This window comes from Lichenostomus cassidix, chromosome 5 (genome assembly GCF_008360975.1).
Source record: "Lichenostomus cassidix isolate B80296 chromosome 5, HeHo_3.0, whole genome shotgun sequence".
In the NCBI taxonomy this organism is placed as follows: Eukaryota; Metazoa; Chordata; class Aves; order Passeriformes; family Meliphagidae; genus Lichenostomus; species Lichenostomus cassidix.
In genome coordinates this window covers 60232792-60249764 of record NC_139486.1, presented here as the reverse complement: position 1 = coordinate 60249764, position 16973 = coordinate 60232792, and the positions used below count along the sequence as shown (strand labels likewise).

Below are 16973 nucleotides of genomic sequence, written 5' to 3'. Positions count from 1 at the left end.
AGCTTCTTCTTGCTCAATGGTCTCCTCACAGAGCTGGATTCTGGATGTTCCTGATGGATTTTTCAGGTGTTACATACTATTAAAAACCTCAAAAGGCAAGGAATAATGCTTTAAAAATTGCCCTTTTTTTCCAGTAATACATTCAGACTGAATCTCTTCTAATCAGTCATAGATTGGAATAACAGCTCCAGTGGGCACTTTTGTGTCAACACCTCCAATCCATAAACTGGATTAACTGGCACAAAAAGCTAGCATGGATGGCTGAGCACATTTTTAGATTGGAAAAAAATCACAAGCCCTCAAATATAAACATATTTTCTCTTCTAATAATAACCACACTGCTGATAAAATATACAGATAGTGTCAATATGACTTGACTGGTAAATATCTTAAGAATAAGAATAGAACAGTCAATAGAGAGAGTTCTAGACCATTTCCAGAACCTAAACCATCCCTAAAAGATGTACTTTCACATCTGTGTATATATGTTTTCAGGTGCTTTTTTGTTACTTCCAAGATGGAATGTAGATCCTTTAGGGAAAAAGGATTTTTTTCAGACTAAATTGAATTTAGTGACTAGACAAATCAGTAAAGATTATTTCACTTGATTCTTAATTATGTCACTTGATCTTTCCTCATCTATCATCAATGAGAAGAGGATATGAGGAAGATGTATTTATATATATTTATATTTTTTCTGAGAAAATAGAAAAACACCCTTGAGGGGCCAAGAGGTCAAGTGAGGAACAACCTCATCACTCACCAATTAAGAAGACTTGAAGCATAGTGAAATAATTAATATTTTGATGCAAACCTGCTACAATCCATGGAGGAGATGAGGATTTTACTGAGGGACAACTTGAACTTCAGGGCTGCAGCCTAAGATAAAAACTTACATACCCAAACTTTGTAAGTTTTGTTCCGAAGGATGCAGAATTGCCTCTCCCAGCCCCATTTTCGAGAGCAAACAGCCATAAATATCCTCTGGAAAGCACAGCCCTGCCTGTGTGAGTGTGATCCAAACATGCCCATGGGATGAGGCCCCTTGGGGGGCTGGCAGGCAGGAAAACCAAACATACCCCACCCTTGGTGGGTGATAAGAGGAAAATTGCTCAGACAGAGGCAGCTCTGTACTTGCAGGCGAGAACAGCTCAGCACTTCGAGGGCTTTGGAGTAATAGCAGAACACACCTTCTGTGGGCAGCACCTGAGCAAAAGGCATTTTGAGTGGCAAGCTGGAAGAAAGTCTCCTGTTTGGTCAGAATTCAGTGTAAATACAACCTCTGTTTCTGGCTGGCTCTCTCTTTACAGATATACAAATTGGCATTTCCTTCAAGTCAGGCAACAAGTTGCCCCCCAGAGTTGTAGAGTTTACAGGCAGTAAAACAGAAGGAATTTCTTGTAGGGGTGGGTGGTGAGAGGAGTCAGTGCATAAGTGAATAGTTTTACACTCAGGCAAGAGGTGCTAGGCTGAGGTGCTGCACACAGAGCAAGGCAGCAGCAGAATAGGGAGTTGTTCAATCCATTTCTAAATCCTTTTCGTCAGATTCCACCCAAACCACCTTATCCAATTGCATCTCTAAATCTGGAACCCGAGGGAAGAACAAAAAGGTACAAAAGAGCTTTTGCTCTATCTGGATAAGGGACAGCGCTTCCAGCAGCATCTCAGCACAAACTCCTGCAGCCAGCAGGATTCTGCAAAGCATCTCCCTAATTTCCTTGTCTCTTCCAGGTATTCCAGATGGCAAGTATTGTCTTTCAGGCAGTGTTACAGTTCTCACCTGACCCCTTGGAGTTTGTGAAGCATGTTAGAATTTAGCCAAGGTAAGCCAGCTCCACTGTTAATAACCTTTATTAAATAGATAAAGAAATTATTATCGACACAGAGCAGCCTGTTGAGACAAATAGAGACAGAAATGTTTTAATTAAAAGCAGGTTGAAAAAAGACTCAATAAATAATGACAGTCGAATAAGTAGAATTCTAATTAAACACTACAAATGATCAGTTTGATCTATGAGACTGACACCAGAAAGAACCATTTTGATTCAGCCTTGTATTGATTTCAGAGGGACTCAGGATCAGCACAGCTTTCAATTCTCACTGGTAAAAAAAAAAAGTAGGAATTCTTAATATTTATATTATCTTCAGCAGGACATAAATTTTAAAATGTCATCATGTAGTACCATGAAATCCCTGCATCATGTTAAGTCAGTATTAGCCCTCAACTGCTTGTAAAATATTTCTGCTTTTGCAAATAATTATGGATATCACCATTCTAACCAGCCCTGGATTTGGGAATGCATAATTGCTGTAGGTAATACTTAGCAGGGATTTCCAAACTACATTTTAAGCACTTTTTAATAACAGGTGTCTTTTTTAAACAGGACCCTTTTCAAAGGCATCTGTCAGCCATTATTATGAAATAACCAGAACAGTGTAATGGGTACCTACACCTACACACAAAAATATAAATAAAAAGAAGAACTGGAGTTGTTCTGAAAAAAACAAAGGCAAAGATAAAAAGTCCAAACTCCTGCTTTGTTTGTTGGGCTTGATCTTGTTACCCAGAATAGGGATGTTGGTGTCTGTAAATTGTAACACAAATGAGCTGCTTTTAAATCTCCATATCTTCCTTCTTTGGGTGATTTATCCACTGAAAATTCTGGGTGTGAATGGCAGAGGAGAAGAACTACATGGTCTTTGCTTTTATGGGCAAATTATCTTTTTATTTGCCACTACAGGTGGCAAATTTGCCACTACTATTTTGCCATGAAAACCTTAATGGGTTTGGGTCAGTGAGTTGGGTACAGCACCTCATGGGTTCTGCTAGTCCCATTATGGAATATATTTAATATATTTGCTCTATGTGGCATTAGGAAATGTCATTGAATCATAATTCCTTTGTAAAATCAGCAAGATTAATCAGAGGTCGCACATTTCTAAAAGAGGCATTGACTTCAATCAGAAAAATTGTGACAAAGAACTTTATTCATAATTATCTTGTAATTACTAATTGTGCTAAACCACCAAGAGGTAAACCTTTGGATAAAACGTAATACATATAAAAGCAAGAGTACCCTAAATACCCTTGAAATCTGGACCTACTCCTCAGTGCCTGAGCTTCTCAGCCTGATTCAAAGCTGGTCTGTACCACAAATCCAATCAGACACCACAGTCAGCACTCAATTAAAACAGAGCCACGTATTTATACCTATAAATACCACATGCCATACAAACTGTGCTCCCACTGGCTCCTGCAGGTGTAACCCAGCTGATCTGCCTGCCCATGCAATCCATGAATAGAAGTGATTGTAACACTTAATAGTCGGAGCAAGGGGTCCACACGTGGTCAGAAGTGACAGGGACATGCCCCAGACCACGTTGTCCTTTGCACCTTTATTTGATCTGTTCTAGAATATCCCTTAAAAATTCCTCCTGGCCTAATTTTCTCCTGACTTCCTGCACTTTTCCTGCTTTTTTCACAGAGACCTTAATACTGAAAGAGGCTTGTGAGGAAGACAGAGATTTTACCAGGATTTGCAGGGACAGGACGAAGCACAACAGTTTTGAACTGACAGAGGGTGGGTTTAGATTGGATATTAGGAATAAATTCTTTATTGTGACGCAGTGGAACAGGTTTCCCAGAGAAGCTGTGGCTGCCCCAGCCCTGGAAGTGTTCAAGTCCAGGCTGTTTGGGGCTTGGAGCAACCTGGGATAGTGGAAGGTGTTCCTGCCCATGGCAGGGAGTGGAACAAGATAATCCTTAAGGTCCTTTCCAACCCAAATAATTCCACGATTCTATGACTCTGTGAAGCATTTCCTTTCAAACTTCTTCCATAAGCAACGAGCTGGCACTTCCAAAAAAGTTAAACTGATCAAGCTGATTCAAGAGCTACTTCTCCCCAAGTTTAAAAGCCCATCTCTGAATTCTGAGATGGAGAGCAGGAAAAAACCAGAGGTTCATGGTTGGGAACAAGGAAAAAGTGTATCTTGAAGCCACTTTCCCAGTTGATTCTTATTGAAATTAACTTTGCCCAGCTCCTGAGTTCCTATGCTTGAAGACACACAGGGATGGTGTGTCCTGGCTGTTGGCAGCAGTTGTCTGGTGAAGGGATTCCCTTGGAGAGTTGCCAGTTTCTATCCATGCAGATATGCCTCGAGCCAGTGCTCCCCAGAATCCTTCAGGGAACTGCAGGAACAGAAGGGAAAGAATCACTTAGGAGCAGACAGTGTTAAACTTTGTGGGAATCAAACTGCAGCTAAAGAAATAAGAGGAAAAAAATTGATTTTAAGTTGCATGGGCACCTCATAGCAAAATCTGACTCTTGGGAATGAGTTGGGAGGATTTAAGGAAGAGAAAAAAATGCTTTGAAATTTTAAAACTTAATGTGCCTTCAGAAAAATTTAAATAAACACTAGGTTTGATCTCTGCCTGGACATTGATTTGACATGGCTGCCTGGGTAATTGATACTTACTGCAAAATATCTGCAAAGGCTGTCAGCAAAGTCTTCCTTTTATACTCAATGCCATGCTTCTCACAGAGGCTTTTCACCAGGGGAGCCACTTTCCAGTAGTTGTGCCGAGGCATTGTGGGGAACAGGCTGCACAATGGGATGAGGGAGAGATTGTAAAATTTAGTTTGCACCACTCCCTGTCCTCCCTGTTCAAAATATCCCCCTGTCCCAAATAATTCCCACTCTTTCCCCCAGGGTCATACTCACTGGTGCTCGATTTGGAAGTTCAGGTGCCCAGTGAACCAGTCATTGAACACAGACTGGTTCACATTGCAGGTTGCGTGGAGCTGGGAGGGAAAAAATCCAAAACCCCACATGATTTAGATTTTATTTTCTTGTAGGTCTAACAACTGAACCCCCAGAAACCACTGCCCACCCTTACCTAGCATAAAAATCAAGGCAAAGTCAGGGATTCCATCATTGCCCTGAGGAATCCAATACAGTCTAGACCAGCCAGAATGAGTCTTTTTCCCTTGACAAAACAGGAAACTGCTTCAAACTCAATATGTGGGATTACACTGCTGGAGGCAGGATGGATGTGAGCAAAGGTCTATTTACATGCTCATTTTTATAATGCAATTTTGTCACCTTTATCTGATCTGCAGTGAACCTCCAGCCTGAAGGGTAAAAATAAAGGTGTCCCCCTTTGCTTCCCTTTAGCTGGCCCAAAAAGGAGATTGACTGTTATAACACCAGTACTTTTCTATAATAGGGAAGGAAAAGTGTTGTGAAAAATATGGTAATGCCTTTGAGTGAAAAGACAGGATTTTTTAAAATCTAGATACCCTGTTTTCCAACTAAAATTTGAAATGGTTTGAATATCACAGAAATATTTAGTCAATGGATGGAAGGACAAACCTCACTGGCACTAAATCTAAGTGTTTGCCCTGTAAATCAGAGCTGCAGACCCAGTATTACACAAGAAAGGAGTTTCTCACCTGAGTAGACACCCAGTCTTTGTTCTGGTCGTAATCAATGTTCATTGGAATGTGATTCATCTGGGACACCCAAATAAACCAAGTACTCTCAAAGTACCTGGGCAGATAAACACAGAAACACTTGTGACATCTCTAATCCCATCCAAATTTACCATTAAAACATTTTGCTCAGTCTCTTCTCAAGTAAAAAAGCACTTTTGGAGGTTAGGAACCACTCAAAAGTTGTAGTTGCAGGTGTTCCTGAGCAACCACCAACCCCCCAGAGTTAAACTGTTTCTTCTGGACTATTTATTTCTGAGAAAATTGTAGTTTCGTTTTCATTTCTTCCCTCTGAAGCTCAATATTGATTACAAATATTAATTATGGGGGCTCTGGAGGGGCTCTGAGTTACCTGGACAGCCAGTAGTACATCATGAAGGTATTAAATCCCATTAAAGGAATGTACATGAGGCAGACTCGGATGTTGAAAGTCACAACCAATACCAGCTCCTGTAAAAAAACCCAAACCCAACCAAATCAGAACAAAAATCAGCCATTGTTGATGAAATCCCTCCCCTCCATCCTCTCCCTTTTACTTGAACCGCAGCTTTAAAAAATGTTTTGATATGCAAATTTCTTTTTGATTTATCAAGAGTCAGCTCCATTCTGCATCAAGGTGGGTGTGTCCCTGAAATATTCCCTCTCAACCATCAATTACTGCAGACAACAGCCTTGTCATCACACTCTGAGTCTGAAAATTTCCTGATTACTTTTATTTATCTGTTAACAGTCTAAAAAGCCTCTTCTAAACAATTTTCTCTTGCTGCAGCAAGCCTAGAATCAGCCTTTCCTATCCTTTTTTCTACCTTACACTGCAGCTGCCTGACCAATAGCAGGTGAAGGTGAATACAGGGACATTTCTGGAGTTTTCCAGACAAGGAAGCAGTGCTTACCAACCACTTTTTCCTCTTGATTGCAAAGTAGAATATTGACAGCTGGAAGAAGGGTACGAGGGCAAGTGGGGCCAACACTGAGGGACAGAAAGGGAGAGACAGTTGTAATTTCACTGCATCATAAAAATTATTCTCCTTTCCAGTAGAAAGAAATTGCTGTCTTCCACTCATATTAACTTCCATGCATCCATGTAATTTGTTTCTCTTTTCTTCTTATCACTTCTCCATTTCTTTCCCAATCCCTTTCTTCCCTCTACTTGATACGTCTCATAACCCAAACAAAGACTTTAGGGGCAATTTTTCCTCATGTGGATGTTCTTTAAAGTGAAGGAAGCTTCCTGAAGCTGTCACTTCAATGGGAATATCTTTAAAACCTTTATTTTGGGGGTGCAGGAGATGCACTCATGGTTTTAGGGGATACTCACAGACGAAATATTTGTGCTGGTAATTGTAAGGCATGAACTTCTTCTTCTGCTTTCCAAGCTGAAAAATGAAAAGATATTGAAATATTAACAGAAAGCACAATTAAATCTATTTCTTCACCTTGTATTTTTTCACTATTTGTACAAAAGGTTTCTTAACATCACCCCAAATTTTTGTTAATATAATTCTTCAAAAGACAAAATAATAAGGATATAAAGTAAACTACTTCCAGAACTTCAGTCTGCACTGGATCAACACTGAAACAAAAACCTGGGTAAACAAAACCCCTGAAATCCATTTTGCCCATCCCTGGTGTGCCTAACTCTGATCCTCTTAAAAAGCAGGAAGTCATGAGAACTGATTTCCTACATTTTCACTCCATCAGACCCAGAGGAGCACAGCCAGCTCATGGTCCTACACAAGAGATCTTTCCCAAGATCTCTGACAAAATCCTTCCCAGCTGAGGCCAACAGTTTTCCATCTATAAGCATTTTGTATCTCCCATTGCTGGAGCCTTTCTGAGACAGCAGAGCTGGAATTTTCCACGTGCCTTGAAGAGGCTTTATTCTAAAGGGGTTGGTGTATCTCGCAACGAGGCCGTTTCATCACCCCCTGAGTAAATGGAATTACAAGCACAAGAAAAGGCAAACGAGCCCTTGCCTATCCTGATGCTATCAGAAGCCGTAATGGAAGCAGGGAGGATCTATTCATAGTTTCTCTTTTTATGAAAGCCATAAAATTCAGGATTAGGAAATCCTTCGCTGCGCTTGCGTTGGGTGCGCTGCAGCTCCGCCAGCCCCGAAGGATTTGGGTGCTGAACAGCTCTGGCAGCCAAAAGGATCCAGAGGGAACGTCTGACTCACTAATACCATCTAATGCAAGTGGACTGACTCACCCCTGCAGCTGCCTTCAAGGTGCTGGCCCTTACTTAAGCACTCATTTCAAGTCTTTGCTTCTCAGGAGCTGCTGCCTCAGCATCACAACAACATGAGGCTCTCAGACCTTGGAACACTTTGGGGATCACCACAGAATCCTAGAAGGGTTTGGGCTGGAAGGGACCTTAAAAGCCACCTCGTTTCAAGGCACAGTCTGGGTTGTTATCATTATACATTACATATATATCACACTCCAGCTTTCTGCCATTAAAATCTGCTTTTCCAGACCTCCACAGAGAGGGTCTTTCCCAGGCTGAAGAGGAGAGGGTGCATGTTGAGATCGGGGTCCTTGCGGAAGCAGTTGGGCTTGGCGTGGTGCTGGTTGTGCAGGTGGTTCCACCAGCTGGCAGGCAGCCCCTGCGTGGGGAAAGGGGAACACCAGGGATTGAAACCGGAGCAATATCAAGGATCGCATCTCTATTTATTGCAATTCCCTCACAGGTGACATTGCCGGGATTTAGGGACACTCCCATCCATTGCTTAGTCCCGGTTAGCCCCAGAGAACATTCCCACCAGTACCTTCAGGACGTTTATCACCGCGATCTGCAGGATGTGATTCCACCTGGGCTTCCTGAAGACGGAGCAGTGCCCCAGATCGTGCTGGAACCAGCCCATCTGAATCTGGGAGACAAAAGGGTCACTGAGGAAAGAGAACTGGTTGCAATAATTTGCCCTGTAACTTCATAGTGTGAATTTCATCCTCCTGATGTGGGGAAAAGAGACAGTCCCAGGGCTGGGAACTTCCATCCAGACCACTGTCCACTAGAGCTGCTCAATTCCAGGTATTGGTTTCACCTAGAATATAGGGAAAGCAGCAAAGCATCACTGCGATTTACTTCACTGTCACAGCATGGAATTCTGTGCTGCCATCACAAATAATTAATTTCCAAGTAAACAGATAGGAAGTGGAAGGATTTCCAAGTCCCTGGCTTCACTGCATTCCATATTCCCATGGAAATACAAGAGTGCTCCATGAGGGATATCTGCCTTAGCAGATATTAGGCAAATGAAACCTATTAATTAAATTAATTAGCTCATTTGCATCTGCTCCAGGGAGACCTGAGCAAACTTAGGGGCTCAGTGCTAATAAGCAAGTCTTGTTTTCTTTCCCCTGCCACACCCTTCGATTTCTCTCATCTAAGGGCCACAAATCCCTATTCCCTCCTTCCCTACACCCACCTTGACATGGATCCTGGCCTTCTCTAGCTGGATTTACTCATCCAGCAGAAAACTGTTCAGGGCTAGGAAATTACAAATGGCCCATAAAGGACTCAACAAGCACTAGAGCCATGAGACAGAAGGAACAGACAACCAAAAGTGCAGCTGAGGATGGAATATTCCCTGTTTTTGCTGGGGTAAGCGATTAGATCAGCTGATCCCATCTTATGAAAGAGCCAGTTCCACAACAACCCCACCATCCCAAGGGAGCAGCCTGTCAGCAAAACGAGATTTGCTGCAGGCAACAAAAATTGTGACGTAGAACGTGCTTGGCATCTTCAGCCAGATAATGGGATCTAAGGAGAGGCAATGCCTGGGACGTGAACATTCCATCAATCCTCTCCACCAGGAAGAGCCAAAGGCGTCTGCAGCACAGAGCAGCCGTCAGCAGTTTACCTGGGCAGTGGTGAAGAGCATCATGCTAGCCAGGATAGGCACCAGGGATATACCAAAGTACCAGAGCACAAGCCAGGACGCAGCCTCCAGCACCAGGAGGTGAAGAAATATCAGGAAGAAGAAGAAATAATTTGGCCTCAGAAGTCCCATCTTCTCAATGGTGCAGCGCAGCTCCCGAAAATCCTCCAAGAGGGATTTCTGTGGGTAAAGAGAAGGGATTTCTGTGGGTAAAGTGAGTATTAATGCACTATTTACCCTGAAAATGTCACAGAGCAGAGCCAGGAACCCCAAAGCAGCCATGGAAGGCAGAGATGTTCTGTCAGTGGGGGCTCTGTGCCAAAACAAGCATGAGGTCAACACACCTTGCTTTTGCCTTCATGCTGAGACATCCCAGTGGGGAGAACTGAGCAGGATTTGGAGCTCTGGAGCTCATTCCTTGCACCCAGGGGTGGATTTGGTGATGCTGGGATAGCCATGTTTCCATGCCTGCCCACCACCACGTCCTGCCCACCCCCACCCTCAGAGCTGACTCCTGCTACCTCTCCTGTTTTCCCTCTCCTCCCATGCTGAATCCCAAGCCGTTCCCTCCGCTGGAATCTAGGGCACTCACCTTTTTATTAGACTCAAAGCTGGGTTGATCTGGTGCCAGCTCCCCAATCAGCACAGATCTCAGGTACTTTTTCACCAGGGACTTGTCGTTGTGAAATGCCACAAAGGCATCCTGAGGGACACAAAGGGAAGCAGTGAGAGAGGGTATATGACTGAACACCAGAGGCTGAGCCTCTCATCCCCCAGGTCTGGATTAGAACACAAAATCCTGCTCCTCTTGTCCATTTTTGTCTCTCCTGTCGCCCTTTGCCATCAACTGGAGCTTGGCCCAAGGAAGCTGGAGGAGTTTCAACAACCCAGATTTCATAAAAGGCCCTGGGTGAGGCTGGTAATAGACATGAAAGGGTTTGATGAAAAACCCTTTGCAGAGGGAAGTGTGTTCTTTCATCTGCTTGCTTCAGCACAGTCTGTCCCTAGAAGGCTCCAGCCAGCAGCCCTGCCCTAGGGATGGGACCCAGGAACAGGGAATGAGGTGTGTCTGCCATGCTTGGGATGAGGCTTTGAAATCCAATCTGTGTCACTCTAAGGCCTTAAAAAATAGATGCCGAAGCCTCATATTCAACAGCACAAACTGGATGTCTCTCACAGTTCTCTCCAAATTTCCAGACTGGTTCATGTTTTGGGGAAGTGGGTAATACTAATGACACAAAAGTGCCTGTCCAAGAGCCATTTCAAATCCCAGTTTCAAATCAAATGTAAACAATGGAATAAAGGATGAGATTCCAGATGAATCAAAACTCTTCTTTAGCTCACGTCCTCGGTGGATTTTCCAGAAGAAAGGTAAAGAGGCTGGCCATAACCTTTTTTCTTCCAGAAAGAGTGGGTAGAAAAAAATCCTTGTTTTGAACTGTCTGATTTTGCTGATTTTAGCTCTGAAAATCAGCATGGATGAGCATGACCCAAATAATCTGCACAGGTCTGGTCAGGATCAACTCCCTGGAAGAGGACAGAGGATTTCCTTGTGGGGCCTCTTGGCTGGAGACAGTCTCTCTCTGAGTACTTTAGTCTAGAAGAAGTCAGAAGAAGGTGATTTTTCGGACATTGGAGCTTTTCTACAGACATCTATTGACCCTTTGTCACAGTGACATATGAACAACTCTGTCCAGACCCAGAGGACTGGGAAATCTTTCCATTGTGATTTTGTGCCACTCATCCTCCAGGTCTTTATACATTTTTACACCCCTCCCTCTTGCCAGAAATTCTGATGTAATCCATAAGTATCTATACTGTAGCTTGCAAACAAGAGCCAGAATCCTTTCAAGCAGAAACTCCTCTCCATGAGATCAATATCACAGATCCTTATCACTGAAAGCCTCTCAGTCCTGCACGTCCTTTCTCCTCCCTGCTCTTAGGCCCTGATTAGCATCTTAAGAGAGATTAACTTAAAGAACTACCAACTGCAATGCACATAACTCACACAATACATTCGACATCAATTAAATGTTCTGCCTTGTATTTTCAAAATAATCCCCACAGAAGAAGAAAATTCTCACTATATATACACAATTATGAGTACTAGAGTACTCAAGAGTTATTGGAAAAAAAATCCTGGATCCTGGTTTTAGGTAAAGTCCTGCACCAGTAATTTTTAGGGACACCTTCCAGTCCTGCTTTTCTGTGTAGTTTTCTTAGAATTTATGAACAAGCAGCATTTTAAAAGCAAAAAGAATGATTAAGATTAGCAAGGGAAAGACAGAAACACAATTTTGGCTACTGGTTGTGGTTCTTCTGTTTTCAAAGGGATGTAGCACAGCCAGAAGTCGGAAAACACCTTGAAGATCAAGTAAAATCAGATTGCAATTACTGTAATAATAAAAGCAAGTAAGATCAAAGGTAATTTTTTAAACATATTCACTGTCATTAAAGCCCCTGGGTGTCTATAAATAGAAGCATTTAAATGCAGGAGCTGGGAGGACATAGCTTGGGGACAAATCATTCCATGCATTCTGCATTCCTTGACTCCTTCTGTAAAAGCCTGGTGGCAGAAAGAGCAGGAGATGGCACCAGGATCTCTAGGCTGGCCTAAGCTCTGAAGGTCAGTAAACCTGGGAGAAACCCAGCAAGACTCAAACTCCTCCTGTTTCTTCCTCTGACAACACCAGATATTTTTCTGCCCCATTTTCAAGCAGGGTGCAAGGGATGAAATGTGAAAAATAAGTGATTTTGGGCCAGGAGTTAGGAAGTGCTATCCCATTCTGCACGCTGAGACCTGAGCAATGAGACAGGCTAAGCAACTTCCTTCAAGTCAGAAAGTCTTGTCGTGACAAGAATTAAATCTCCCACATCACAAGTTTATGGCCATGTTTAAAGTGCTCAGATTGCTGCCTATTCAGAAATCCAGTGTCTCCTTTCAGCATAGCCTGGGAGATCGGCTTAGTATTGTTTTTATTCCTGCCAACAAGCACCAAACTGTAGAGAAATCCTCTAGATCAAAGATTTTTTGCAGGAATCCCTGGCAGATCCGTGTTCAAATATATTTGCAGGACTTTTCCTCACGTCCTGCAGCCCAAGGTCATGGTGCTGCTTTCGCAGTCTCACCAAGCAACAGTGACAACCACCACCAAACAGAATTCCCACCACCAGACAGGATTCCTGGATTCCACCACATCCTCCTTCCCTGCCACCAGAACCACCTTGCTCCCCTTCTTTGCCAGCTCTTACCGTGGCATCCTGCCCGGCATAGTGGCTGATAACCTTGCTGCCCCCGGGATGTCTCTTGGAGAACTCGCTGACATCATAAACCTTCCTGTCGATCACCAGCCACTGCTCCCTGCCTTGGCCGCGGCCGTTGCGGATCCCAACCTCTTCCCAGGTGAAGAGCTGTGGAAAGGCTGGAACTGGTCCCGTGCCCTTCTCGCTGGGGCCGGTCTGAGGAGCCATCCAGGCTGGAATTGTCCTGTCCCAGCACCACGGCTCTGTGTCCAGGCTGAGGCTGGCCCATCCCGTTATACAGCCCCACTCCGAGCCACTCCCTGCGCTCCCAAGGGCTGGTTGGCTCTCCTCTCCCAAACACACCCTTGCCAAGCTCCCTCCTCTTCCAGACGCTTGGACACACCCAGGTGAAGGAAAGCCCTGCTGCTTCTTGTCCTTTCCGAGCTGCCTTGGCAAGGTCTAGCTGCTCCACTGAACACGAACAGGAATAAGGAGAGAAATTTGGGAAGATCACCTGTCACCTTTAAATGGTCTCATCACCACCCAAAACCTTCAGGATGTCCTTGGTGTTTGAAATTTTCTGTGTTGACCCTGGCATGTTTACTTAATGTGTCCTTCTTAACTAAATAATTGATTAAAATACCATCAGGTCGGAGTAAAGAAAGAGCACATTAAGAAAGCATTTGTTATTTCCAGTTAATTTGGCTTCTATATTGATAATACTTTGCAAACAGTTGGTTTCAGAGTCTCCTGTATTTTCTTGAGTCTTGCAATCATCTGATTGTTCAAGTAATTAATTCATGAGTCTATAACATTAAAATATTTTGTAGTAATAGTAGTAGTAGTAACAACAGTGATAAAATAGCAATAACAGCAACAATAATAATAGCAATAACTTTTAACACCAAGTTTGGCTGTAGATTCAGAAAAATGTGCTTAAAGGCAATGTTGACATAATTAACTTTACTTAAACACTACTCTTGCAGAGTCCAAGTCAAAGCATCTCTGATGTTGAGAAGATCTTCTGTGCAATAAAGAGGCAAAGAGTTCTCAGCTGTAATAAAAAACAGTGAAAAGGCAATGCCAAATTTCCTATGAACTCACCTCAATTTTGCACCTTACCCAGAAAAACCAAGCAATATTATGAAACATTGCCCCACTTGACATCTAGCAGTGTCTTAACCCTGGCTGGGTTTTTTTTAATCCAAAATTCCAAGCCTTGGGTGCTTTTGAGGAAGGTACAAGCAGCAGACAGACATGGCACTGTCTGTCCCCATGGATTTCCATCATACCCCTTTGTAATGCAATACTGAGTTAAATCCTGAGTTCTTCCCCTTGCCCTGAACTTTCTATTTATGTTTCTGAATTTATTGGGTCCATAACCCCAAATGTGGCCTGCAGTGATGCCCAGTCCCTGCCTGTCACCTGCCCAGCAGCAGGTCTCAGCTATCTCTTGTGACAGTGAGGTTCCCAGGCGATTCACACCCTGGTATTCCAAGAAAACGGGTGGTTGTGTGTGCTCCCGTTTCTGAGAAGGACTCAAAACACTCAGCTGAAGCTGCAGACTTCAGGCAGGACAGCAAGATGAAGAAAGATAAAGATAGATAAAGACAGATAAAGAAGGCAAACTACTTTCTTGACCAAGGCACCTCAGCAGGGTGAGGCATTTTCCCTGCCTCCCTGCACATAGTGGGCAGTCTTCTGGCTGACACAGAACTCCAAATTATGCAATTCTAATTCTTCAAATCATGTAGCATCTTGCAAATTAATCAGTCAACCCCCAAACTGCCATTTAAAAGTTCCCAACATGTGGCAATGGCTGAACCACCCAAAATAAAAGAGAAAATGCGACTGCTGGTATTCATCAGTAGACAATGATAAAAGAATGGGAGGAATAATTTCTACCCTGCTGTCACATCGTATTTTGTAACTCTTTATCTTGCTCTAAATAAAAGCTGAGAGTGTCCACGCTAATGATATGCTCATGTTCTATGTATCTGTGCAGAGCCTTACCTAAATCAATGTTCATTACTTGAGGTGGTGGCAATAAAATATGCAACAGTTTGCGCAATTTTCCGCAGATGTGAGGTTTTGTGCACATGTGAAAATATCAAGTTACTCCATAGCTGGCTGAAAGTACAGAAAAACCTTCCCATGGCCCTATATTCAGACTTGTAAATGCAGCAGCTGCTTGAAAAGGAGGAGATAAAAATATGGGGTTTGGTTTCAGTCTATGAGGAGATGGAGGATAAAGAGCCAGGAGTGTATTGGAGTGAGCAAATACTGGATGTCTCTGTCTATACCCACAGTCAGTAGTTGTGACTTTCACTGTTGACACTGTGGGGGCCAGCATCCACCAAACTGGTGGAATTATGTCTGGGAACTCTAGGATAATTGTTTTCTGTATTAACCATGTGTATAAATATTTATTGTCTGAATTTATTTAGCATCAGAGCCCATCCAGAGTGGCCCGTAATGCCCACTGATATTCCATTGAATTAAAATCCCTTCCCAAAGTGAAAGCAAAAGCTGTCTGTCTCTATTATCCAGGTCACCAAACAGATTCCAGAGGCACATGGAAAAGCTCAGACAAAGGCACAGTCCTGCTCACCCAGAGAAACTATTGAGAAATCTGCTAAAGTGAATTTACACCCCACTCGGTGTTCTGCAACTGCTGCCCACACACTGCCAAACTGCATGTCCTACCTTCCTGGGAGTGAGGCACATGCACAGAGCTACTGCACAGCCCTGCTCCTGTGACTCAGAGCCTCCTTGCACAGGCACCTGACAGATTTCCCACATTTCCAGAAGGACACTACGTGACTGCTCAGATGGCAGCTGCTGCATCAACGCTTTTATCCCCTGGCACATTAATGTTTGCAGCTTTCACTTAATCCGCTGCAGATAAACGGTCCAGAAGTAAATCTGAGATGCCCCAGAGAATCTTGGATGTGGTTGGACTTGATGATCTTACAGGTTTTCCCAGCAATTGTGATGCCGTGATCTCATTTCTAAGAAAATCTTCCTTTCCGGAGACGATCTTTAAGTTCTGGATAATTTTGTTGTACAGGATTTTTTTTACAGGGTTTTCATCGAGTCTCCCAAGGGGCAACACTTCCCAAGTGGTGCTCCTGGGCAAAATTGGGTGGAGAATCTCTACTTTATGAGGTATAGAGTCTCTCTAGAGTTGTTAGACAGAAGACAGACACTTGTGGGTTTTACATGTCTCCAGAATTAGGTGTCAACAGTGGAGAGAGCTGGAAAAGCATGACCTTGGATGAGCATCCACAAGTACACCTGCACTCCCCTCTGAAAGCACAGCTGAGTCTCTCTGCCCTGCCCTGGCTGCTCTGGAGCCATGGAATAACATCTTTGATCAAAGCAGAGATGATCTGAAATGCCTCTGCATCAGGAGAAAGTCCCATTCATTCATGTAAATAACTTTGCTGTGGAGAGTTTGTCCTCAAGGGACTCTGGAATGGATGGAACTCACAGGATACAGAGCCCTTTGTGGAGCTCAGGGATGCCCTGCCCTACAGGGGCTCCAGGGAACTAACCTGCATCCATCCACAGTCAACACACAGCTTCCTGTGGACAGAGCCTGATTTTCTTTCTGGATTTCAAGGACTCTCATTCAAGGCTCCCTCTTCTGTGACTATGATGTACCTCTTCCCCAAACACAGCCAGGAAACAGAAATAATTAAAACTATTTTATATCCTAAACAAAACTGAACGGGGAATCCATAATTCAGGAAAAGAATTCAGCATTCAAGCATTCAGAAAGATCCTCTCAGTCTTTTCAAGAGACTTTTGCAGTTGGCAAAGACAAAAAAATCCAGTAATTGATTGCTTGATAAGAACATTAAAAGACACCATGTCAGTCAGGAGGAAAAGAGCACCAGGTTTCCCTTTTTTTGGTATATTCTGGGTTAATGAGACACCACCCTGCATCTCAGGAAAGCTACTTATCAGGAATAACATGTCCCATGAAGTGGGAAGAGAAACTCAATGCAAAATCAAGGGGTTTTTTTATAGACAGAGTCAAGTTTGCAGTGGAGACCCTGCCTTGAGGGGTTTGGTTTGCTCAGATATTCAAAATCTTTATTATTTTTTATTCAAAATCTTTTTTTTTTTTTTTTCATTCCTTAGTCCAGATATCAATAGTAAATGAACACAGGTTGTTATCCTCTGTGAAAACAATCCTTTGCAAAAGAGAAAAAACCACCTGTGAAATTCCACCCTCCCAGCTTTGGGTTATATTTTATGGGTAAACAATAAAAACCCAAGATGAATACCATATTAATTAGAATGAGGGCTAAAATTAGGCTCTGTAATGAGCCCTGTGAACCCTCTCA

At 43.2% G+C, this 16973-nt stretch overlaps 1 protein-coding gene across 1 annotated transcript; it reads right to left on the bottom strand.

The window, feature by feature from the left end:
* Nucleotides 1-2956: 2956 nt before the first annotated feature.
* LOC146436914 (acyl-CoA (8-3)-desaturase-like) lies at nucleotides 2957-13054 on the bottom strand. Its single transcript, XM_085063301.1, has 12 exons — nucleotides 12628-13054; nucleotides 9968-10078; nucleotides 9358-9555; nucleotides 8263-8364; nucleotides 7972-8100; nucleotides 6811-6868; nucleotides 6386-6462; nucleotides 5845-5942; nucleotides 5454-5550; nucleotides 4723-4802; nucleotides 4477-4602; nucleotides 2957-4189 (listed from the first exon to the last, which is right to left on the bottom strand). The coding sequence occupies exons 1-12, from the start codon at nucleotides 12844-12846 to the stop codon at nucleotides 4138-4140; spliced, it is 1347 nt and encodes a 448-aa protein (XP_084919427.1). The 5' UTR covers nucleotides 12847-13054; the 3' UTR covers nucleotides 2957-4137.
* Nucleotides 13055-16973: the final 3919 nt, after the last annotated feature.